Source organism: Cydia splendana, chromosome 9 (genome assembly GCF_910591565.1).
Source record: "Cydia splendana chromosome 9, ilCydSple1.2, whole genome shotgun sequence".
Classification (NCBI taxonomy): Eukaryota; Metazoa; Arthropoda; class Insecta; order Lepidoptera; family Tortricidae; genus Cydia; species Cydia splendana.
The window spans coordinates 13,185,720-13,212,710 of record NC_085968.1 but is presented as its reverse complement, the minus strand read 5'-3'; the positions used below and the strand labels follow the sequence as shown (position 1 = coordinate 13,212,710).

Sequence of the window (26,991 nt, the reverse complement as noted above, 5' to 3'; positions counted from 1 at the left end):
CTCTCCCTCTCCCTCTCCCTCTCCCTCTCCTCTCCCTCTCCCTCTCCCTCTCCCTCTCCCTCCCTCTCCCTCTCCCTCTCCCTCTCCCTCTCTCCTCTCCCTCTCCCTCTCCCTCTCCCTCTCTCCCTCTCCCTCTCCCTCTCCCTCTCCCTCTCCCTCTCCCTCTCCCTCTCCCTCTCCCTCTCCCTCTCCCTCTCCCTCTCCCTCTCCCTCTCCCTCTCCCTCTCCCTCTCCCTCTCCCTCTCCCTCTCCCTCTCCCTCTCCCTCTCCCTCTCCCTCTCCCTCTCCCTCTCCCTCTCCCTCTCCCTCTCCCTCTCCCTCTCCCTCTCCCTCTCCCTCTCCCCTCTCCCCTCTCCCTCTCCCTCTCCCTCTCCCTCTCCCTCTCCCTCTCCCTCTCCCTCTCCCTCTCCCTCTCCCTCTCCCTCTCCCTCTCCCTCTCCCTCTCCCCTCTCCCTCTCCCTCTCCCTCTCCCTCTCCCTCTCCCTCTCCCTCTCCCTCTCCCTCTCCCTCTCCCTCTCCCTCTCCCTCTCCCTCTCCCTCTCCCTCTCCCTCTCCCTCTCCCTCTCCCTCTCCCTCTCCCTCTCCCTCTCCCTCTCCCTCTGCCCTCTGCCTCTCCCTCTCCCTCTCCCTCTCCCTCTCCCTCTCCCTCTACCTCTACCTCTGCCTCTACCTCTGCCTCTATCTCTATTTCTATCTCTATTTCTATTTCCACCACCACAAGAATGCATAGATTGTCGAATAGTGCGTTATCTACGCCCGTCTCAAACAGGATAGATAGAGTTAGACCAAGAAAAATCTGCAGCGATTTTAAAAGCCCACGCAGTGCAAGTGTTATTCTGCCGTCATAATCCCGATAATTCACAACAAACACCGATAACGAACTCTGCGAAACATGAAGTCATAAATGTCCTGTGAAAAATGTCGTTCTGACTTTTTGACTATTTTAAGGTTAGGCTACAGGGCAAACCCTTAACCCGATCGTCCTTGTTTTAGGCTCAAATTGTAGCTGACTAAATTGTCCAGAGCCGTTTTTCTCAAATTTTTGATATCATTCTTCGTTTCCAAATTATCGAGCACCAAAATCAAAAATTCGGAAAAAATTGAATTTTATTTTCACTATTTCGACCATAACTTTTTTTGTTTTTGACTTTCTCGAATAATTATTTTTGCACCTTACAGCTCTCGTGATTATGCGTCTTTTGAGCCTATTTTTTAATATCATATCTTCACAACTTTCCGAGATATAAGGGGATCGCACTTTTTCGTGAAATCGGACCGTATACTGGAGCGAACGAAAAGACATTTCCAATGTCAAAAAAATATCTTACATACATAAGTAAGTACAAAACGTACATACTAATACATACTGCTAAAATATTTTCCTTCCTTTTGGCGTAGTTGTAATAAAAGAAAATATGTGACTGGAAAAAAACTAATAAAAATAAGTAAGTAGGTAATACATGTTATCGTAAAGCCCGCGATAATAAAATTATTTTTCCGTATACGTAGACAGATTTACATAAAACAAATTAATCGTAATTTTTCCTTGCGAATGGCACCAATCAAAAATCTGTAGAAGTAAAGCCGACCACTGACTAACAGTCCGCCGGACGATATCGGCCGGTCAGTTGTTCGGAACTGTCAAATTTTTGTTCTAACTGACAGGCCGATATCCTCCGGCGGCCTGTTAGTCAGTGGTCGGCTTAATAGGTACGGGCAATAAAATTTAAACTATTTCGCCGCACTGGCCAAAAACGAAGGGGCAGCAATTTTTTAATCAAATTATGTAATTATTTTGTAGATTTAGATGAATGTAGTCCATTGATGCAGGCACTTTCATATATGATATGACTATCATGACTAACGGGTTAAGCTGAGTTCTGTAGATAAATGAATGCCGTAAAATATGCCTATAGTCCTATCTATTATTCAGTGTCTCGGCAAGACACTTAATACATATTTAAGTACAAATGTAGTGCATAATTATTTTCCTTCGTATTTCCACGGAAACGTACGAACGTGTCTTGCTATTTCAGTTAGTCTCGGTACAAAAAGTATTGAGGATGCTGACTGAAGTAGCATGACACATACGAACGTTTTCGAGAAAATACGAAGGAAAACAATTATGTACGACATATGTAGATAAGTAAGTAAATATTCTTCATTGCACCACAAATAAAAACAAATTTAAAAACAGATTTAAAATGTAGATACCTACATCATTAATATTAGTAATTATTATAGAATACCAGCTAAACTGGATAACATGTAGGTAAGTATAAAGAAATAATTAAACAATTTATATCTAGTAAGTTAAGTTAAGTATCTGTTAAGTTCGTTTTACTCATTCTTAGGTTTATTTTAGTTTATAATTTGTATGTTTAATCTATTGTAATCTAAATGTTATCTAGTAATTAATTTAGTATTAATATTATACTGGCCTAAATATTAATTCTAGTTTCTACTAGGTTCATATTAGTATGCATATATAACTAAGCATATTTAAATTATATTAAAACTTGTTCTCTCTTTAAATATTAAAAAATACTTCAGACCCAGCGATGTATATCTACCTATTCATACTCACACTATATATGCATTAGGTACTTCAAAGTTCGAGAGAAAAATGCGAACCGTTTACCATTTGAGGTCTAATAGAACCAATGACCGTGCCATGGGAATGTATGGAGTGAACCGTATACCTACTTTAGATAATATTCAAGCCGAGATACTGCTCGAATAATTACGGTAGGTATCCTAGATAGTTACATAATACTTTACAAAGTAGGATAATATATCATCATATGATATCATTTGATGAACATTTTGTCGACATCATTTCATAACGGTTGATTATAAAATTTATAAACCATCTAGGGCTTATAAGGAAAACATATTACAGTAAATAATACCAATAAAAGCTACTCTAAGCATGAGATCCAGAAAAGTAACAAACAGATGAACAGAGAAATAAGATACTAATAAATTTAAAATTTTAACCCGTATCTTCTACAAAAAAGAAATAGATTTGTCATTTCTACCACATCATTTGATTTCGAGTCATAGGAAGACAAAACGAAGTTTATTTAAACAAATGAGTAGCAATAAAACATCTTACCTTAACAAAGAATATACTTAGTCTACATATACCTACGAAGATTTTTTTGCCAGATTTTCATATCCCAAAAATATAAAAGCCAACTAATCATTTCCCAACTAAACAAGTCGCATATAAATATTTTCCAACAGAACGATATGCAAAAATTTATTTTGACATTTCCTTACTTTGGCAACATTCATTTTACCAAATTTTAATTACTCGAAATTATTAGTTGCCAAAGAATACAAAAACCATAACAAAACATGACAAATGTAACAGTTATCAAAAAAAGAAATAGGCAATTATTATTTGAACAAATTTTAATTACTCCAAATGAGTACTTCCCAAAGAATACAAAAACCAAAACAAAACGTGCTTTCTATTTTTTCAAACTTTCTATTTTCTGCTCTGAGGAATACAAGGTAACTAACGAACCAATCTAGGTAAAAATATGGGTAGTCCTGTAGTGTATTTTTTTCAATGCGCGGGGCTCCGATAACAATCCTTTTTTTTAAAGCAAGTGAGACCCGGCAGCCGGTCGACGAAGCTCCGCTTCGCGGGGCTTCTATTTTCTGCTCTGAGGGACACAAGGTAACTAACGAACCTATCTAGGTAAAAATATAGGTAATACTGTAGTGTTTTTTCAATGCGGGGGGCTTCGCCCCCCGAGCTCCCCTTTCGGGGGCTTCGCCCCCCCCGTCCCCCCGTCCCCCCTTGGTAGCTTTCGTGTGGTTTAGACTAACGCAACATATTCAAAAGTATATCTCGGTAAAAATATAGGTAGTCCTGTAGTGTTTTTTTTTTTCAATGCGCGGGGCTCCGATAACAATCCTTTTTTTAAAGCAAGTGTTCGGTATTAAAACCTTATTTGATTTAGTTTTATTGATTTTCTACATTTAAACAATGACATATAAAAATAAGATGACTTTTCGATTTAGATTTGTACCAAAAACACGTATTTTATATAAATAAAGAACCAGTGCGAAATATGTGTTTAATTCAACATACATAATACATAATCCACTTCATTTTTGGTCCTACTTGAGCCAACAGTGCATAAATAAGAATATTTCGTGCCGAAATACGTAACAACAGTTACACACATAATGACGGACACGGAAGAATATAAAACGTTAAAAAGTACAAGAAGTATAATAAAAGGTAAGGTGACCAGAATCGTTAACTACGTTACTGGATTGAATTCATCCGACAAAGATAGTTTGAACATAGATGAGATAAAGTTACGATGTGCCGACTTATCTACACAAATGGAGAAATTCGATCAAGTTCAACAGGCAATTGAGCTCTTAGAACAAGACGAGAAGAAAGCCGACGAGGAACGATCGATCATGGAGTCCAGATATTACCAAACTAGAGCGCTCATTAACAAACTGTTGGAGAAAAAAGAAGAGGACATCAAAGCAAAAAGTCAACCGGTGTACAAACTCCCAAAATTAGAGCTTCCGACATACAGCGGTGACATACGCGAGTGGCCTGCGTTTAAAAACCTGTTCCAGTGTGCCATGGACGGAGGAAACGTGCCGGAGCTGCAACGCATGCAGTATCTGAAGAGCTGCTTGAAGGGCGAAGCTGCGGGTTTGATTAACTCTCTTCTGATTCTCGACGGAAATTTCGGTAAAGCTATGAGTATACTAGAAAACAGGTATGAAAACCAAACTATTATTGTAAACTTTCACTTAAAGAGCTTTATGAGTTTTCCTATACTTAACAGATCTAACATAAAAGAGTTCTTAAATGTATTACAACAAAGTCTAGATTCTCTAAGTGCTTTAAACCTGCCAGTGCAACAATGGGATGTACTTTTAGTTTATATAATTACTCAGAAATTAGACAATTCTCTGAGGGCGGCATGGGAGTTGACAAGGAAAGAGACTTCAATTCCTACAATAAAGGAGCTTTTAGATTTCCTTAAGCTGCGTGCAACAGCATTCGAGCTTATGAATGACAATAAATCTGACAAGTTTCCTCAATCCAAATCAACCCCCAAGCTCGTACACGTCTCTACATCTGATGACTGTAATGAAATATGTACTCTTTGTCAAGGGCAACATAATATAGCCAAATGTGTACAATTTTTGGAAATGCCAGTTGACAAACGTATACACTACATAAAATCCAAGTTTTTGTGCTACAATTGCTTACAGCCTTACACTGCCAAACATAAATGCTCCAAAAAGTCGTGCTCTACATGCCACGGTAAGCATCATAGTTTGATTCACCTAGCTAACCCTCCCCCTAAACGTGCGAACATTGCTATCGCTACAGAATCTACAGCTCAACAGCAGCAACAGTCAGCTACGACTTCAATGCAACAGCATTCCCTGCAACAGCAGACTCAGCAACAGTTGTCACAGCAACAGCTGTCACAGCAACTACTGCCACAGCAACAGCTACCACAGCAACAGCTGACACACAATACACATACATTAACGAAACCGACAACTGTCAATGACGTTACACATACACAATGTCAAAAAAATATAGTGACGCCTACTGCAATGCATGTGGTAAACACTAATAAACAGATTCTTTTGTCTACAGCGATAATAAATATACAAGATGAGACAGGATCATGGCATCCTGCGCGTGCCATGTTGGACAATGGAAGCGAAATCCATATGGTTGCTCACAGGCTTCTCAAGAGGATGAACAGTAAGCTATATCACGATAGCCACCATATATACGGCGTTGGCGTGACAGGTAAGCAAACGCAATTATGTATGAAAGCGAACATAGCCTCTAGACATTCTGACTTTACAACGAGTCTTGAATTTATTGTCATGGATAAAATAACCCTTCCTCTACCTCATGTACACATAAACACAAGTACATGGAACATTCCTGCAAAAATTAACAAATTGCTTGCAGACCCTACATTTTACGAACCTGACGAGATAGACCTTCTTATAGGAGCTGAATATTTCTATTCGTTGTTGCTAAACAATAAGATTAGCCTTGGACATAACAAACCTTTACTGATCGAAACGGTTTTTGGTTGGGTCGTTGGAGGTCCTCTCAAAGAATGCATATCGGGCACACATAAGACACATAGCGCTCATATTGCTTTACACATTGTTGACTCTCCTACAACTGATGACTTATTAGTTAGGTTTTGGCAGCAGGAAGAGGTAAGTCCTAAGGTCGTGTTTACACCTGAGCAAAAATATTGCGAACAGTTATTTCTTGACACAACAGTGCAAGCTGAGACTGGACATTTCGTAGTCGAAATGCCTATACAAAACGAAAAGGTTCAAGATTTAGGTAATTCGTTTCAAAAAGCCTATCGATGTTTATTAAGTCTTGAGTCTAAGTTTCAAAAAGACCCCACGCTCTACACATTATACAAGGCGTTCATTTATGAATACATTGAGCTAGGTCATGCTGAGTATATTGATGACTTTCAACACACACAAGTGCCACAGTGCTTTTTGCCACATTTAGGTATTTTAAGGCCAGAAAGTCGATCTACAAAATTAAGGACGGTTTTCAATGCGAGTAGCAAGACGTCGTCGGGATTGTCTCTCAATGACATAATGTTAGACGGACCGAACATATACAATGACGTACTTGACATAATACTCAGATTTCGAATGTACAAATATGCGTTCACTTGCGACATAGTCAAGATGTTTAGGACTATTTTGGTCAAAGAAGAGCAAAGGCCGCTACAAAGAATATTATGGCGAGATTCGAAGTCCGAGCCTTTAAAATGCATTCAGTTAAAAACTGTAACATACGGTACAAAATGCGCGCCTTATCTAGCATGCCGGACTCTGCGCATGTTAGCTGGACAACATAAAGAAGAATATCCAGAAGCCGCTGACATTATCGAGTCTGAATGTTACATGGACGACTTCCTATCTGGAGCAGACACTCTTGACCAGGCGCAACAAGTTTGTAGTCAACTCATAGAAGTTTTACAAAAGGGAAACTTCGTTCTTCATAAATGGACTACGAATGAGCCTCAACTACTTGCAAATGCTGTATCTACAAATGATGACACAGTATATGATTTTACCCCTAGCGCAGCTGTCAAGACGTTGGGAGTGAAGTGGTTACCACAAAGCGACGCGCTTACTACAGCTATTCCAGAGCTACAACAGTTCGAGCTTACTAAACGCAATATACTGTCTGCAATAGCAAAAATATATGATCCTATTGGCATACTAGCGCCAACGGTCATTATAGCCAAGATCCTCATGCAAGACATTTGGAAAGCCAAGATTGATTGGGACATGGTCATTCCAGAAGATCTACAAAGAACTTGGCTAGAGTTTCAAGCTAATCTGCCCGAGCTCAAAAACATTAATGTCCCTAGATACTATTTCTCTGATATACCAACGTGGATAACCTTGATAGGGTTCAGTGATGCTTCTGCGAAAGCCTTCGGTGCTGTTGTTTATTTCAGAGCTACATATCCTAACAAAGAACCCACCTGCAGTCTTGTTATGGCGAAGACAAGAGTCAGTCCAATTCGTGTTCAATCATTGCCAAGACTTGAACTATCTGGATGCTTATTGTTAGCACACCTAGTTGACAAGCTGAGAAGAGCATTCAAAGACAAATTTAAAATACATGACATTGTATTATTCACAGATTCACAGATTGTATTACACTGGATTAAGTCGCCATACAAAAAACTACACACATTTGTGTCTCATAGACTAATGGAGATTATAGAATTGACTAAGTCTGAAATGTGGAATTACGTCAATACCAAAGAGAACGCTGCTGATTTACTCACACGAGGAGTTTACCCACAGAACTTACAGAGCAACTCACTCTGGTGGAACGGTCCAGATTGGCTGCTTCGAGATCCTAGTACATGGCCAATGACATCATCACCTGTGATTACTGACGATGAGCACAAGATTGAAGTGATCGAGCCACGCACCGCTCATACTGTGTGTACTCAACAAAATATACAGGATGATTTCTATACATACTTTCAGAAACATTCTAACTTTAACAAACTGACTAGAGTATTAGCTTACATGTTTAGGTTTATAAATAACTTACGTAATTTGACTAAAGTTGTGTCTTTTCTCACAACACAGGAACTGAAAAGTGCACACAACTTCATAATTCAAACGATTCAGCGCGTACATTTCTCTAAGGAGTACCAAGAGTTACACACATTGAAATCACATATTATACAGTCCACAAATAACATAAACTCGAATAGTACTACTAGTGAGAATAAACACACTGACGTTCGTAGCTTACACACTTACAAGTCAAGCCCTCTACGTAAGCTCAACCCTTTTCTTGATGACGATAATATTATTCGTACGGGTGGTCGTATTCAAAATTCTAACATACCTTACAGTCAAGCACACCCGATAGTGTTACCAGGTAAAGAACACGTGACAACTCTGTTAATAGAACAGTTTCACCTTCGTTTGTTGCACATAGGCATACAAGGCACGCTTTTCGGACTAAGGTTAAAATATTGGCCAATTAACGGTCGTATGGAAGTCAGAAAAGTCATACATAGATGCGTTCGCTGTGTCAGATACAATGCTGAAGCCTGTGAGCAGCAGATGGCTAGCTTACCCGCTCCAAGAGTCACTTTAACACGAGCTTTCTTACATGTTGGTGTTGATTTTAGCGGAGCAGTATATATTCGAAATTCTATGGTTCGAAATTGTAAGTACACTAAAGGATATATATGCTTGTTTATATGTCTGTCAACTAAGGCAATACACCTAGAGCTAGTTACAGAATTGTCTTCACAAGCCTTTATTTGCGCCTTGAAACGATTTATTAGTCGCAGAGGTTACTGTACACATTTGTACTCGGATAATGCTACAAATTTTAAAGGAGCAAATAACGAGCTTCATGAATTGTATCAGTTATTTAAAAATGATACTTCATATAGTCAAGTAATAGACTATTGTAATGTCAGTTGCATAGAGTGGAAATTCACAATTCCTCTTGCCAGCCACATGGGTGGAATTTACGAGGCTGGAATTAAGTCTGTTAAAAGTTTATTGAAAAGATATTTAGGTAATGTCAGATTGACTTATGAATTTTTTTACACGGTTCTTGTTCAGATTGAGGGTATTCTGAATTCAAGGCCTTTATGCTCAGTTTTTGACATTCCTGATAACGACAATATTGTTTGCCTAACACCGGCTCATTTTTTAATTGGATCTCCAATTTCAGATATTCCTGAGCCTAGTATTGTTCATAAAGCGGAAAATAGATTAAATATGTATCAAAAAATTACTCAAATAAAACAAAAGTTTTGGGTACAGTTTTATAATAATTATTTGAGTGAGCTGCAACCAAGAAGCAAGTGGCTGCAGAGAAGGACCAATTTAGATATTGGACAAATTGTTTTGTTAAAAGATGAAGCTACTCCACCTGCTTGTTGGCCGCTGGGTAAAATAATATCTATTAATAAAAATACATCGGACAATTTAGTACGGTCTGTCCAAGTCAGAACCCAGAAAGGTGTTTTCATTAGGCCAATAAACAAAATTATTTTGTTACCTATTAATTAGCTAGAATAGCTAGTATAATTTAAGTTAATTTTCTGTTAAAAGGGCCGAGAATGTTCGGTATTAAAACCTTATTTGATTTAGTTTTATTGATTTTCTACATTTAAACAATGACATATAAAAATAAGATGACTTTTCGATTTAGATTTGTACCAAAAACACGTATTTTATATAAATAAAGAACCAGTGCGAAATATGTGTTTAATTCAACATACATAATACATAATCCACTTCAGCAAGTGAGACCCACGCCGCTTTGCGGGGCTTCTATTTTCTGCTCTGAGGGGCACAAGGTAACTAACGAACCTATCTAGGTAAAAATATAGGTAATACTGTAGTGTTTTTTTTTTGGTAGTTTCGGGCTAACCAACCAAGCACCCACTTTACCTAACCTAACCGTAACACATTTTTAATAACATAATGTTTTGGATAGACATAATTTGTCAAGTAGCGGTATTGCAATACATTTATTTGAACAAACATTTTTTAAGTAAAGATATTTTTGGACAAAATAATTTTGTCCAATGATTTATTTGACAAAAATTAATTTGAGCGAACATTTATAGTCTAAGTAAAACACTTGGGAAAAAAACAGTTGGTCTTATAAAAGTTGTAAAGTAACAGTTTGGGAAATGATCATTTGTCGGATTTTAAGTTTGTCAAATGTTTATATGGGAAAGATTGAGTTGACAAACGTGCAGTTGGTAAAATTTGGTTGGGAAACGAAATTTGGTCAAAAAAGTTTCGATAAATTAAAAGGATCCCATTTATGCACACAGCGCACACTAGGTACCTACTGTATTTATAAGCATATGCACAGTAAGTAAACAAGTAGGTAGGTATGTACATATTATAAACGTTAGTTCCACTTACGACACGTCTTCATCAATGAAATAAGTAATTTATATGTAGACAAGATGGTTCCGGACAGATTTACACCTTCCATATTAATTATACAGAAATAGCATTCAAACAGAGACGATGAGATCAAAGATACGGTTATGCATGGACATTAGACATTGACTCGAAGTTTGACAGAGCTGTGACCTATATAGACCAATGTTTGCCATCAGTCGGGCTTAAAAAAATAGTAACCTAACAATTTAAAATCAGTCTACAAAGAACTATATTCGCATAACTAGTGAATTTGATCGTTTTATTTCAGCATACGAGAAATGCAAGCTTACAATATTTAATTTAACTGACGTATCCGATGTTTCATTTTGTTATTGTCGCAGTTTTCGTAGCGATGAAACTCTGACGTCTATTCCAGGAAATGAAGTTAGGTTAACGAGAGTTGTCTAATGTATGTTTAATTCACTGACATTGTTTTGGTTAACGTCTTAATATTTGACTGGAGATATTTATGTTAAATTAATAAACATATCTGATTCAACAGAGCGATAATGAAAAAAGTTTTTTTTTCTAGTTATGTTAGATATATGGTGGTGCGGTTTAGATACGTGAAAGTTATAGTCTTGTAACTCATCGGTGTTACATTTTTATCCGATATACTCGTACATATCAATTGCGAAATATTATTTACGAAAATGAACATATTTTTCTTAAGTCATAATTTTATCTGAACTTAAAAAACAGCCCCCATAAAAGCAGGTCAGGCCAGGTCATATTTTTAACCATATTAAAAATTAAATACCTAGTATGAAAACAGTCTTTCGGCCAAACGAAAATTTGGAAAACCAAATTCGGTTGGTAACCATTTGGTCCACAAAAGTTTCTTGCCGAATTCCATAACAAAAGGAATATTTCCATCTACACTTGCAAAAAAAAACCTAACTACATGGCCCTTATAAAATTATGTAAACATCCGCTAATAAATTGCATGCAGGCGCAAGCCGCTTCAGAAATACCTAAATCCCACAATTAGGATCATCTCGCGGCGGGAGCGCCCGCGCCAGCGGCGCCGAACCGACATGCCTGAAAGTGCGTTATTTATTTATTTTAAAATCCTCACTTGCCAGCACACCTTAGTATCCATAGAGCCACCGATTAGAAGACACTTATAAGTTAATATTGCCATATCCATGCACGTGAAACTCCGCTTCTCTCGCCACATGGATTTCGGTTGCTATGACAAGAACTCTGGCGAAGTGGAGTGCTACCTCGAAATACGTAAATAATTTTTACTAAGCGTTTGCACCCGGTGATTTAGCAGCTTTATTGTTGTTGTGGAAGATCGCATTGTAATTGATATTTTTAGTTTGAATCGGCTTTTTGGGTTGTGTAAACAGGCCGGGCTCTTCTGGCATTAGGTCCGTGTGTCAGCGCAGTCTGAGCTTGTTTGCCGAGTCAAACGCTGTTATGAGCATTAGTTGTTATAATATTTGGAGTAACAATAGTGAGTGAAGTTAACAGGAGAGATGCGCACGGAACTAAGAACGATGAGTACTAGACGTGACAATATACCCAGTCGTGAGTACTTATTCGTAGGTAGGCGTCGTTATCTAAGTTGTTATAAAGCTCTAATATTTGCGTCTGAACATTTTAGATTGCGATACGGGTACTTCTTGCGCAATCACGATACAAATGCGTAAGTACTTGCCTTAGTAGCCTGCTTGGTTTCATAACAAGAGTGCATTATTAATCCTTTTGTTCTGATGTAGAAAACTTAATTGCATCTTTTACTTATCCATATATTGACGCCGGCTGAATTATCTATTTACTTTTAGTAGATAGTATTTGATATTTATTATATTCATCCTTTTTTATCCTGGTCGTAGTTGTTATGAACGAACGTAGTTTTATATTGTTGAATTGAAGCACCCTTTACTTTATTTGCAATGCCTACTTCATCCTTACGGCTTCAACATTAGGTACCTACGGTAGGTAACCTACCTATTTATTTATTGATCACCTGCAACAACTAAATTTCTTAAATGTAAAACTTCGTAGTGTTTCATACTTGCTACATAGCAACATAATATTTTGAGACACTATGACGCTGTCGTTAAGGACAATTTCTTTTTACAGTTCAACAAAAGTTGAGGGTGTCACTGTATTTGTCAACGCCGACTTGCGATAATGTTCGTTATAACTGTTATAAGATTTGCGTTGACACGCTATAAATACGTCAAATGTGAAATTTCATCTGCTCAAGCCGATTCGTCCTGACTAAAAGCATTGACACCCTTATTGCGAACAAGCAAAGCTTTACTTGAGATTGATACATACATGAATAAAGAGCTGAGTGAGTGTTTTGTCGGCGACAGCCAACCCGGAGGCGGTGGGCTGTGTGGAGCGGTTCGCGACCTTCATGTCTCTGCTCCTGGTCATCATCACATTCCCATTCTCGCTGTTCGAGTGTTTTAAGGTAATACTTGCCATTTCATATCAATTTATACAACACACTTATTATGCTAAATATTGGAGTACTTACGAGGTTTTGGAAGCTTATATCTCCAGAGGTGTTATCTGCTTGTTGCCGAACTATTAACACTGCATACTCGTATTCGTTGTGCGCGTATTACGGCCGCTGAGTTCTGTCCTAAGGGCTAAGAATGTAGTTGTTTCTGCGGTTACCTCGCCAAAATTGCCTGAAAATAAATAATTGGACTCGATAACATTCTTTAGAATCGTCTATTAAAAGGCCTGAGCCCTTAAATAAGATACTTAAACTGGTAATGCGATGATACACAGATTCAGTATTGACTCCCTCCTTAATTATAGGTGGTGCAAGAATTTGAACGGGCTGTGATATTCAGGCTCGGCCGATTGAGAAAAGGCGGCGCGAGAGGCCCTGGATTATTTTTTGTGCTGCCATGTATAGACACCTATAGAAAGGTGGACTTAAGAACTGTATCCTTTGATGTGCCGCCTCAAGAAGTAAGTACTTTATTTTGGTATTCCTTAAATATTAAAGTACTAGCTGTGCCCGCGGCTCCGCCCGCGTGTAATTCGGTCTGTGTCAGTAAGCGGCTAATTTCTAATCCTAATTTCTCTCCCTCTCCCCTGGAGGCGGAACTTGAAGTAAAGTTGACAGATGGATATGCTAGAAGACTGAAGTCCAGATAAAATATTTTACAATTAGGTACCACTAAATAAAACTACACTCCAAAATCAATAGTTTTATTCTCCCTTATTCAAATTTTACACGTGATTTAAACTTAGAGAATATAACCAAACGGAGTGGTCATTAACAGGCGTTCCCTCTGTCGAAAATAGGCGGCCAATGGTCAACCGACGTTTATCTGACATGGCTATGTTTACGTTACGTAGGTACACATTTGATGTGCCCCTCCCCCGCAAAAAACGCCAGACTATTTTGTACCGAAAATTATAGACATGGCGTCTCCGTTGGTTATATTCTCTAAGGATTTAAACGACAGAGTAGTAGGTGAATATCGGACGATACAGTAAGGTAAACGCGCGCGAGCGAAAGCGAAGCGGCCTGCCTGGCTAGAGCGCCACTTACCGTGGTCTTCTTCAGACTCCTGAGGAAGACCACGTGCCCCTTGTAACCTCAATGCGTTGCGAAACTTTCGCGAATGATTCGATTTTTTTCGGGAAGGCATGGTAATGCGTATAAAATGCGAGTCCCAAATCGTTTGACTCCGCAAACGACCAGTCGGCCGGATTAAGATATTTTGATGCCCTAAGTATTTCTAGACCATGGTGCCCCCTCTCCCTAGGGTCATCAAGATTACATTGAATTTTTTGGTAAATTGAGTGACGTTCATTGTTGCATTTCAGCTGAGAATGGAAATCAGTCACATCATTTTATCACGAAAATTTACATTGCCGCAGCAGTAACGTTGCAACAGAGTACCTAATGTTGCTGCAGGCGCCACCCAAATGTCACATTTATCATAAACATCTTAGAATTTTATTGAAACCGGAAGCGAAGCGAGTTTTTCGATATAAAAACGCAATTTGATAGACAGTTGTACATTTTTACTTTTAGTATGGAAATCAGTCACATCATTTTATCACGAAAATTGACAGTGCTGCAGCAGTAACGTTGCAACAGAGTAATGCTGCTGCAGTCCCCACCCGAATGTCAGCTTTATCATATCTTAGAAAGTTATTGAAAACGCGAGCGAAGCGAGCGCGAAAATTTTTCGATATAAAAAAAACGCAATTTGATAGACAGTTGTACATTTTTACTTTTAGTACGGAAATCACTCACATCATTTTATCACGAAAATTGACAGTGCCACAGCAGTAACGTTGCAACAGAGTACCTAATGCTGCTGCAGTAGCCACCCGAATGTCACCTTTATCATATCTTAGAAAGTTATTGAAAACGCGAGCGAAGCGAGCGCGAAAATTTTTCGATATGAAAATACGCAATTTGATAGACAGTTGTACATTTTTACTTTTAGTACGGAAATCAGTCACATCATTTTATCACGAAAATTGACAGTGCCGCAGCAGTAACGTTGCAACAGAGTACCTAATGCTGCTGCAGTCGCCATCCGAATGTCACCTTTATCATATCTTAGAAAGTTATTGAAAACGCGAGCGAAACGAGCGAGAAAAATGTTCGATATAAAAAACGCAATTTGATAGACAGTTGTACATTTTTAATTTTAGTATGGAAATCAGTCACATCATTTTATCACGAAAATTGACAGTGCTGCAGCAGTAACGTTGCAACAGAGTAATGCTGCTGCAGTCCCCACCCGAATGTCACCTTTATCATATCTTAGAAAGTAATTGAAAACGCGAGCGAAGCGAGGGCGAAAATTTTTCGATATAAAGAAACGCAATTTGATAGACAGTTGTACATTTTTACTTTTAGTACGGAAATCAGTCACATCATTTTATCACGAAAATTGACAGTGCCGCAGCAGTAACGTTGCAACAGAGTACCTAATGCTGCTGCAGTCGCCACCCGAATGTCACCTTTATCATATATCTTAGAAAGTTATTGAAAACGCGAGCGAAGCGAGTGCGAAAATTTTTCGATATAAAAATACGCAATTTGATAGACAGTTGTACATTTTTACTTTTAGTACGGAACTCAGTCACATCATTTTATCACGAAAATTTACAGTGCCGCAGCAGTAACGTTGCAACAGAGTACCTAATGCTGCTGCAGTCGCCACCCGAATGTCACCTTTATCATATCTTAGAAAGTTATTGAAAACGCGAGCGAAGTGAGTGCGACAATTTTTCGATATAAAAAAAACGCAATTCGATAGACAGTTGTACATTTTTACTTTTAGTATGGATATCAGTCACGTCATTATATCACGAAAATTGAATGTCACCTTTATCATATGTCAGAAAGTAATTGAAAACGCGAGCGAAGCGAGCGCGAAATTTTTTCGATATAAAAAAACGCAATTTGATAGACAGTTGTACATTTTTACTTTTAGTGTGGAAATCAGTCACATCATTTTATCACGAAAATTGACAGTGCTGCAGCAGTACCGTTGCAACAGAGTACCTAATGCTGCTGCAGGCGCCACCCGAATGTCACCTTTATCATAAACACCTTAGAATATTATTGAAAACGCGAGCGAAGCGAGCGCGAAAATTTTTTGATAATTTTTGGTGCCCCCTAGGCAGGGTGCCCTAAGCAAGTGCTTATTTTGCTTAAAAGGGTTAATCCGGCACTGCAAATGACAGAGGTCAATGTTTTTTTTTTTTCAAAGTACCCACCTTCGTGGCCATTATTAAGTGCTTAAGGAGGCGATACGTATGAATATGGATTTGATATGGATGAGATATAATTACGATTAGGTATAATTCATGACGGAGAAAATAAATAATTTTAAATAATTTTATGCAATTATACGCGTGTTTATTTTACCACTACGTAACTATGTAAACCCATTTTTAGTTTTCTTGGTTACTTAATGTTTACTCAGCTCCCCAAAAGATGGCACTGTGCAATGAGGGCCAATTAATTTACTGTCGTTTAATTTTGTTGTATTATTAAATCAACACAATTATTCAATTAAATTTGTTGATATCCGTACGATTGATTGAAATTTTAGAAGAGGGGTCTTCTAAACTTAGAGTTAATTTGGCAAAATCCTCCTCGATGGCTTATTTATGTCACATCGTATTAAATTCAGCGCCATCTGTTAGTTTACCAGGGTACTCTATAGTGTTAGCACATATTTGAAAAAAGTTTGGCCCTCCTTTCTAAGTAGCGCCATACGATTCAGGGGCAAACTTAAGTCAATCGAATGTTGTGGCTACCCCCCCTTTTAGGGGTTGAATTTTTATAGCCTATAACCTGGCCGGGGATTTTCTCGACAGATTAGTAAAGTTTGCATCAAAATCCGTTCAGCCGTTTTCACGTGATGCGCGTTCAAATAAACAAACAAACAGATAAACAGATAAACAGATAAACAGACAAACAGACAAAAATTCTAAAAACTGTTGGAACGTGTTCTGTTATCAATTCTAAGTATCCCCAGCCAACTTTTTTTCAAATATCTTCCATGTACAGACTTTCGACCCTCTTCAGCTTTATTATATCTTACTATAATCTTACCTGGAAAAGCGAACGCAGCTTGTTCAGATAGAGTACCTAAATCCATCTAGCCATCAATTAGAATCGGTTCGGTCTGAAATTACAGAAATGAAAGGCTCAATCCCACAGGGTAGTGTTTTGGGCTGTCTTTTATTTCTGTTATATATAAATGACCTACCGAAAGAAATTGATGCCAAATGCACTTTATTCGCAGATGACGTCTCCCTCCTTTTTAATTTTGACAGAATCGAAAATTACAACGTAAAGCTAGCAGATACCTTAAATCATATTAATCAGTGGATGCGCGACCATAATCTCACAATAAACTCAAATAAAACCAAATTAATTCAATTTTATCCGTATCAAAGAACGCCATTACAACTAAAACTATCACTTAACGAAACAGACATTGAAGAAGTAGAACATTTCAAACTCTTAGGTATTACACTTGATAACCATATTAATTTTAAAACTCATATACTATGCACTAAAACCAAAATATCCCAGTTTCTGTATGGACTTTTTATGCTTCGCAAAACTACAAACTTAGCAACAGCTCTAACCGCCTACTATGCCTTCGCTAATTCATGGTTACGATATGGGATCTTAACATGGGGTAATAGTACAGATGCACACGACTTATTCGTGATGCAAAAAAAATGTGTTCGTGTATTAATAGGAATCCGAAATTGGGAAAGTTGCAAACCTCATTTTATTAAACTTGGCATACTCACTCTACCATCTATATATATTTATGAATTAGGCATATATGTAAGAAAAAACATTCATTTATTCCGAGAGCTACCAAATAAAAGACTAAAATATAAGCTTGAATTACCCGTCCCAAATTTAGAAATATACCGAAAAAGCCCTCATTATGCAGCAGTCAAATATTACAATCACATCCCGAACTATATAAAGGCAGAAGAAAGAGACACGGCATACGCAAAAAAGTTGAAATCGTTCCTTACAGAAAAAGCGTACTACTCTGTCACAGAATTCCTTAATGATAGTTTTCTTAAGTAAATTAATATCAATAATTTGTATACATTTAATTTTAAGGCTTGTTTGTGTTCCTTAATAATTTGGTTGATACTTAGCTTAAGAAAATGCTTGCAACACCCTTCTGTACGGCTACCACCAGTTTTGACATTGACATAACGCTCACGTTTAAGTAACTTACGTAATCTCTCATCTCGCTCGTACTCGCATATGCGAGCAATAGTGGAAGCGAGATGTACAGAAAGTAAATTACGTAGACGTGAGCGTTATGTCAATGTTAAAACTGATGGTAGAGGCTCTGGGGTCCATGAGAAACTTTTATACTTTTGTATTTTTTGTAACAACTGCTTACCATGGTGCAATAAACGATATTATGATTATTATGATTATGATTATATGTATAGATTACCTGGCATTGTGGTATTAGTGCTATGGCCAGAGTTTCGCATACGGTTAATATACCTAATGATAATGATACACACAAGAAGTGGATTTCCGAAAATTCTTTGTCTCATAGATTCAAATTGCTAAATATGCCAAATTTAACCGAAATAGTTTCATTAGTTTAATGGTCAAAAGTAACAGCAGACAGAGTACGAACTTTCGCGTTTTTAATGTTAGGTAATATCTCTGCCCATATGTATCTACTCTATTATACTTATTATAGTCTAGCTATATCAGTTTCTTGTCGTTCGACATTTAGAAAAAACAATAATTTATTGCATTCGTATTAAATTCATTTTAACTCTGTACCTATACAATACCACTTACACCGCTGTAATTCTAGTACTTTTTTCTTCACATCACCTGTCAATCAATGTCGCTGATAATTTCCAAATGTCTAATTACACGAACATCTGTTTAGCCCACTATGAAATGAATCCGTGTTTAAAATACCAATTTTATACCTACCTAGGTATTTTGCCAATTAAGAGCGCCACGCGAAACTTGCGACGGAATAAATGGCCATTGTGCGTGTTTTAACGTTTTATTTCAATAACTCTGAAAATAAAAATAATTCTATGTAAAGACTACCTATATCACTAGCTATTATATAGGTACTTAAATTATACTAAGTAATGCATTACTTAAATTACACACTAATACAGAGTAACGGTATACAATTGAAATTGAATTAAAATTAGTAAGTAAATATTCTTATTTGTGCACCATAAGTACAGTAAAAAGCAGATATGTTTTCGTGATTTTCTCTATCAAGCCAAAGGTTTTAGTTGAAGTCTGCTCTTGCAATATAATCTAGTTTTCTTGTATTTTTTTCCATGGGAGTTACCTTTTTTATTAATAAAAAACAACTACATCATATACATATGCTTAATATAACTTACACTGTAAACATTTAATACTGATATATACTTACACGACAATAACGAAGTACCGTAAAACGGGGTGAGTAGGTTTCGCGGGGAGAGTTAGGTTATGAATGGGGAGAGAAGGGTTGAGAGGGGGGTGAGAAGGGATTTTAAGGCTACTGCTACAAAAATAATGTATTCCAATTTAAAATGGAGCTATAGTAATACGCATAATAAAAAAAAATCGATCCAACAATCTTCCAAAATCACCTTTGTATGAAAACCCCTCTCACCCCAAAATACGAGGCACTACGGGGTGAGGTGGGTTTTTCTCTTTATCGTCAAAGTTATGAAATGGAACTACCCAAAATAAAATAAAAACTAAAATACAAACGTCCGGAACACTTATTATATACACCATTCAGTTTTCATATGTAAAAATAAAATGTTATCGAGATTTGAATTTCTGTTTGACCCTACTCACCCCATTTTACGGTACCTTACCCATTGACTACTCACATCGCAGTGAGATCAAATAAGTGTGCAACTCACTCGTTATTTAGAGTTAGACCGTAAAAAGTCTGCAGCGATTTCGATAGCCCACGCAGTGCAAGTGTCATTTTAAACGTCAAACTTCTATGAAATTATGACGTATAAATAACACTTACACTGCGTGGGCTATCAAATCCGCTGCAGAGTTTTATTGGTGCGACTATATGTAGATATATTTCGCAACACTGTATAGTCGTAGACTATACGTTTGAGTAGATTTTATCCTTGCATTTAAAACCTAACGGCCAGAAATGCCCGGTTTGACATCAATAGAGCAAATGTCATATAAAAATCAGCGACCGTATCTTATAACACTGTAAACATTTTCTCAGAACATCCCGACTGTAAAAAGGTAAACGCGTCAAAGATTTTTATTGCCACGAATTCAGTAGTATTGAAACAGTTAACCCCATTCCTGCTGCGATTAATTGATGGGCCTCTAAACTATCAATCAACGGTTTACGGCGTACAAACAATCGGTCTTTGAATCCCATTGTCTAATAATAGTTGGATTTAGAATGCCGAATCACAGGTTTATGCCAAAAAGTAAAAGGCGACCAGAAGCGGTATCATGGTCGCATTTTTATCACCTGTCATGCCATGCGTCACTTCCGCATTCACATATTGGTTAGAACGTGACAGGCATGATGACAAATGATAAAGAGCCGACCATCTTAGCCCTACAGTATACCCTCAAAATAATCGTAATAATCATGTGCCTTAGGTACGGGAAACGGTCGAAGAGATAGATCAGAGTCGGTAACCGCTATCAATTGTGATACTTAACGAACATGGTTAAATTAGTGCAAAGTGCAGATTATAATTGCGGCGCGCCAATAAATGGTCAATATCATAAATCGGTGCGCGCGCGTTTATTTTGACACGCGAATATGCGCGCGGGAACGGACGGATCGCAGATCCGACCTCAATCTGCAGCGTAATGTAAACTGAACGGGATTCTGCAGTTCGGCCGTTATTGATTTTAGATTCAGGGTTTGCATGTTTTTATTAATATTGAAATATACTTGATGAGCTAGGGTTTAAGGGAATGGCGGAGTATTGGCACGCTACAGCTGACAGCTAATTTTGATTACTTGGGCACATTAGATTATTTAATATTTATTAAGTAAGTATATTAATTGTTAAACTTAAGTTTCCTTAAAATATTGTCCACTTTATTGTGCTTGGAAGGTGTCATTCGTTAGGTAGTAATCAAAATCACCCTTGCACGGTATAAAGGATGACTCACGTTAGACCGGGCCGTGTCCGGGCCGGAACTTCCGGAGCTTCGTTTTCTGTGGAAAACATCACGTGGTCACCTGTCATCATTCATAGAAAATAAAGCACCGGTAGCTCCGGCCCGGACACGGCCCGGTCGGCCCGGTATAACGTGAGTCATCCTGAGTCAAGAAACAACAATAAAGAATATAGTTATTACTTGCAAATTATTATAGTTGCTTGCTGTAACTACATAGGTATATACTCGTATTTGGCTAAGCACCGACTTCAAACATATCAGTTGCTAGTGTCATATTTTATTTTATCCTATTTTGAAGTCGGTTTTCCCTTTATTTTTTAAGTTATTTTTTTTCATAAACTATATGTATTTTTTGTTACATGTTCTAAATATGAGTGGCCCTTTCTAATTTATCAATTACAACATGTAATAGATTAGAGCTGTGACTCTAGGCTCAAGCTGCTTAGTTCGCCTGATGACATTTTCTGAGTTCAAATGTCGTGGGAAGCTGGCAGACGCAGGCGCCTGCGTGCTATCAGCCTTGACACCACTACGACTTACAACCTTTGATAAACCAGGACCAATATATGTATTTACTCACGTCACTGACTCAGTAACGCAACCCAAATAGGATCTTGGCCTCAGGGCTATAGACACAAGAGAACTTTTCCCTATTTTGCCCCACTTCACGTCAGTTACCTACTCCGAGGGTGGTCAGCTAAACAAAAATGAGAAAGTGATTTTGATACGAACGCAGCATACTTATGCTCGATATCAGATTTCAAGTATTTTTGGTAGGTAGGTATTTGATATGAATGTGAACCCTAAAGTAGAGATCTAACCAGTTTCAAAAATATGATTAATTTTGTTTTATTCAGCAACTAATTTGGAGTTTATAGAATGTACGTACAGTATATAAGGGGTCATTCATTAATTACATCACACGAATTTCTAGGTTTTTTTACCCCTCCCCCTCCTTGTCACACTTGGTCACATTTGGCAAACCCCTCCCCCCTGGTGTGACGTCACATTTTTTCAATGAAATCGGCAAATCGAATAAAATATTATTATTATTTTATCAAAATATTTTTTTTAAAGAAATATTAATCATTTTATAACCCAAAATTGATTAGGAAAGAAAAATAAATTAATAAAAACGATTATCGTTCCAAAAACTTGTTATTTAACTGTACAGCGAATAAAATAATTTAATATAAGTTAAAATTAAAATAAGTGTAAGTGACGTCACTCCTTCCTCCCCTTGTCACAACATGTCACATTTCTTGACCCCGTCCCTCCCCCTAAACGTGTGATGTACCTAATAAATGGATGACCCCTGATATACACAATACTCATTTACTCATTCAACATTTTTTTATCGCCTTATACACGACGTTGCAATTTTTTTTAAATTTACTGCCATTTCCTAGTGTCTACTTTCATCAGACCAAGTCTAGCATATGTTTTAATCTGAATTTCAGGTTTTAACGAGAGACTCCGTGACAGTAGCTGTGGACGCCGTAGTGTACTACAGGATAAAGGAGCCTTTGAACGCAGTCGTCAAGGTAGCTGACTACAGGTAATTAATGTTAAGCCCTTGCTACACGGTCGCCGACAAGCCCCCAAACCGCGTGGCCTTGGTCCGTCCCGGACCGTGTAGACAGTTGTTTCCAACAAAATTTGACCAAAACTGACCAAGGACAGACCAAGGTCAGACGGTTAGAAGGCTTGTTGGCGACCGTGTAGCAAGGGCTTTAGGTGCACAATCCTGTGACTAAACAAGTTTCAATACCATTCACCATCGTAATAATGAGCTAACAACTAGATTCGTCTTGACATACGCCACGTTATCTTTATCTTTAGATGTTCTTGTATACGTAGGGTATGACAAAATCCACACAAAATCATTATCGCAAAAGCGGATTTGACCTAGTTTCGTCCCGCCCGATGTTATTAATAAAGGACATTATACTTTAAAGTTTAAAGGATGACTCAAGTTAGACCGGGCCGTGTCCGGGCCGGAGCTTCCGCGGCTTACTTTTCTATGACATCATGACAGGTGATCACGTGATGCTTTCCATAGAAAACGATGCGCCGGAAGCTCCGGCCCGGACACGGCCCGGTCTAACGTGAGTCATCCTTAATACGGTTCCTGTCCAGGAATTACAAAAATGGAAAAAAGTTGTAAAAGAAGTATTTTATATGATTTCTACAATACACAAAAAAGGGGAACAAACTAAAAGCGTGGATTGTGTCTAGACGGCTCCTTCTTTGAGATATTTTTCTGTGAAATTTAATATTATTAGAAACTCCACGCTTTTGTCCAGGATTTTCTTCACGCCGACGCGTTCATGTCTGTATTCCATCAAGTTTATTACTGTCTTCAACCCTTAGATGTATACAAACGATGTAAATTGATGTCTGTCTCAGAACTTTCAAATATTAAACATATCGTTTTTGCAGTGCTGCAATTTTCTACGGTAAGATTGTAATTCAATTCATTTTACATTTAAAAACAATGATAACGTTTTTAATGTCGTTTGAGCGTCTTTTCGACTTCTTAATTTTATTGGTCTATTGATGTCCAATAAACTTAGCAAATGTAAATCTTAAGTGGTATGTAGGTTACTTTGGAGCAACTTGATTTTGTTATACGTCTAAGTAAGGCGTAAACCCCGAACTATCGTAATAAAATCAGCTATTCCATAAAAAAAACATCAACATATGATACGCCAATATGTATGACAATTTCACACACACAAATACATTTATTTAATAAAAACATTGCATTTCCACAACAAACACAGCATGAATAGTGGCCTACCACATATATAGTTATACTATTTTTTATAATATTTTAAATCTACCCAGCGCATCCACACGACTGTTGGCTGCGACGACGCTGCGCAATGTGCTGGGCATGCGCGACCTCGCACAGCTGCTGTCCGACCGAGAAGCCATCAGCCACATGATGCAAGCCAATCTGGACGAGGCCACGGATCCGTGGGGAGTCGAGGTGGAGCGTGTGGAGATGTAAGTTTGAGAAAGTATCGGTACGATGTATCAGTCACATAATTTGCGGTAAGCGACTTGTCTAGAAAGCCTTTCGCTACATGATGCAAGCCAATTTAGACAAGGCCAAGGATCCGTGGGGTGTCGAGGTGGATCGTCTGGTTCTTTATTAAGTCGTATGGCATATTTTACAAAATAGGCAATTACATAGATACAATTCTAGAGTTTTATCGAGAAATAATAAGTAAGTGTAAGTGCTACATAATAGGTACATATAAAGAATCGGATGTTACAGTCATCAAAGCAGCAGCCTTTTACGGTCTCCCTGAAAAACTATTACTTAGCCATATCTGGACAAGCGCGCGGAGTGTGTGCAAATTATGTTGGTCAAGCAAAGAGTGTGTCATTAGGACACTTAGGTACACAGCTAGACCTCGAGAAGCTTTTTTTATTATTTGAATTTTTGGTTAAATACCGGTGTCTCATTCCATCGAAACATTTTACTACTTATTTCAAATTCTCTTGACAACGTGTTACAGTTAGGTTTATACACAGCTATATTACCTCAAGCTTCAGTAACTAACGACAATTTCCTCTGCTGTCCAGCAAAGACGTGAGACTGCCAGTACAACTGCAACGCGCGATGGCCGCCGAAGCCGAGGCTGACCGCGAGGCGCGCGCCAAGATCATCGCGGCCGAAGGCGAGATCAAAGCCTCCAAGGCCCTGAAAGAGGCCTCACTAGTCATGATAGATAACCCTATGGCCCTTCAGGTTAGTTCGCATAATCGCACTGATACTTACATTATATAAAATCCTAGATAAGGAAGTCCTGTTCCTTTTTTACCAATGTGATTCATAATTTATGAATTATCTTAATACGAGTTTCAATTGTGCTTACTGAATGCTATGCAATTCTTCGTCTTTTTTATTTTATTTAAATAAAACCTTGTCAGTTTTTAATATCTGGAAATTGAAGGAGTAGAATTAGATTCGTTTTTAATTACAGTTCGGAAAGGTCTCCGTAACATTTTAATCCATTTTATCAAAGCAGAGTCGGCCAATTAAGAAAAAATGCAATAAGGCTAACGGCATCGTAAACACCATACAATAGTTTTTTTAGTAGGAATACTGTTTAATTATAACATTTTTTGCCCTCAGCTCCGGTATCTCCAGTCACTGAATACCATATCAGCGGAGAAAAACTCAACAATAATATTTCCATTCCCATTGGATTTCCTGAGAACATTTTTAGGAAATCCTGGTCCAAGCAATCCGTCATTACCCATATAATTAATTAAATATATCTACGCGTTATGGCTACATTATTATTTTTACTGTAATCTGCTTAATGAACCTACTCGTAGTATTTTTAAGGAAACTGGAATATTAGTACTTATATCGTTGAAGAGACTAGAAAGTGACCAAGAGATGGTCGAGTTATTTTGAGTTATTCCCGCTACGAGTAGTTACCATTACCACCAATTCACCTTGACGGTAACTAGTGGGATGCTTTTTCTCAGTTTCCCAGTGGTAAAAGGTGAAAAAAGTAGAAGCCGAGAATTTTGGTTCAGAATTACTGATGGCGTTTCAAAAATGGTTACATAAAAGTGGGTCGAGATCGAGAGGGCTCTCTTTGTCCTAATATATTTAATATAATTATATTAAACTGGTATTTGGTCATGTAGAGTCTGTGCGGAAAGAGAAGAGTCGTGGAATGTATGGGGCTCAATACATTCCACAACTCTTCTCTTTCCGAACAGACTCTAGGTTTGTGTTATAGTTTGTCAAAGGACTGTCTCATTTCAATCATAGACAGAGAGAATCATACTATTTTTGTCTTACACTCTAGTACTAGCACCCAAAAGAAAAGGATGAGTATAGGTTTCCTGGTTGTTACGACTGACAAATTGGTTTGACCAACTGTATTAATCAACTGCATAAAACTCAAACTATAAATAAAACCCAAAGAGTATTAATATTAAGTATATAGTATAATAATAAGTATATTAAGAATACCTAAATCAAATCCTTCTATAGTCTTTGGTCTGTTGTCAAAATTGAGCTGTCAAAAGTCGGATTGTAAATTGTCCCTGCAATTCAACTCAAGTTTTCCTTTTATCTATATATAATATATTAGTTTAAAAGTTGTACAAAGTTTAACCATGGCTAATTCTTTACCACATGTCAAGTCTACTGGAATGGGGCCTGTCCGAACACCATTAACAGGTATTTTGATATTTTAACTAACTCTAGCTCTATCAAGTTTCAACTTTATAGAACTTATTTTCACAAAATATTAGCACAGAAGAAGAAATATTAAATAATCGTTCCGGTCTTAGTAGTTCACGAAATTTAAATTATGTTAGAAAAACTATCAACCCCCGGGTAACAGTTTTTTGTATTGCTGCGTTTTAATCCTAGGACCTTAATATGTGTGATGATGATGAGCATGGATAACTGCGTCTGAGTGTTGGTGTAGATAGTTAATAATATAATATAGTAGTTTTAGCGACTTTATTATATGTATGACTATATTATTACATTATATGAGCCTAGTGTGGAGATCATAGTACCTATTGCTTCTCTTGTAATGTTGATTTCTTGGAATAAATACATATATTTTTATTGATATTTTTAGATTAGATAATACTGATATTTATCATACCTACACTTTTTTTAAACGGCAAGTACGTTTAATGGTGGTAACAAAGTTTTGAAACAATTATTTATTTATTTATTAAGGTTCGCCAACAGGTGTTATACAAAATTATAGCGGATATGTATAATTATTTAACGAGAA

The 26,991-nt window shown here is 37.6% G+C and overlaps 1 protein-coding gene and 1 long non-coding RNA gene across 7 annotated transcripts in view; one reads left to right on the top strand and one right to left on the bottom strand.

Annotated features, from left to right (window-relative positions):
- LOC134793711 (uncharacterized) overlaps positions 1 to 26,991 on the bottom strand; it is a 102,803-nt gene that overhangs the window by 35,352 nt on the left and 40,460 nt on the right. The gene's annotated exons all lie outside the window — the stretch shown is intronic.
- Positions 11,439 to 25,511, top strand: LOC134793657 (band 7 protein AGAP004871-like). Of its 6 annotated transcripts, none has more exons than XM_063765299.1 (8): positions 11,439 to 11,571; positions 12,137 to 12,178; positions 12,858 to 12,958; positions 13,315 to 13,470; positions 22,660 to 22,757; positions 24,050 to 24,211; positions 24,797 to 24,962; positions 25,350 to 25,511. In XM_063765299.1, exons 1-8 carry the CDS (start codon positions 11,562 to 11,564, stop codon positions 25,479 to 25,481), a joined length of 867 nt encoding a protein of 288 aa, XP_063621369.1. In that variant the 5' UTR covers positions 11,439 to 11,561; the 3' UTR covers positions 25,482 to 25,511. The 6 variants fall into 6 exon arrangements, with proteins under 6 accessions (XP_063621369.1, XP_063621372.1, XP_063621370.1 ...); XM_063765302.1 differs by having other exon boundaries at positions 11,439 to 11,760; XM_063765297.1 differs by lacking the exon at positions 11,439 to 11,571 and adding an exon at positions 11,795 to 12,060.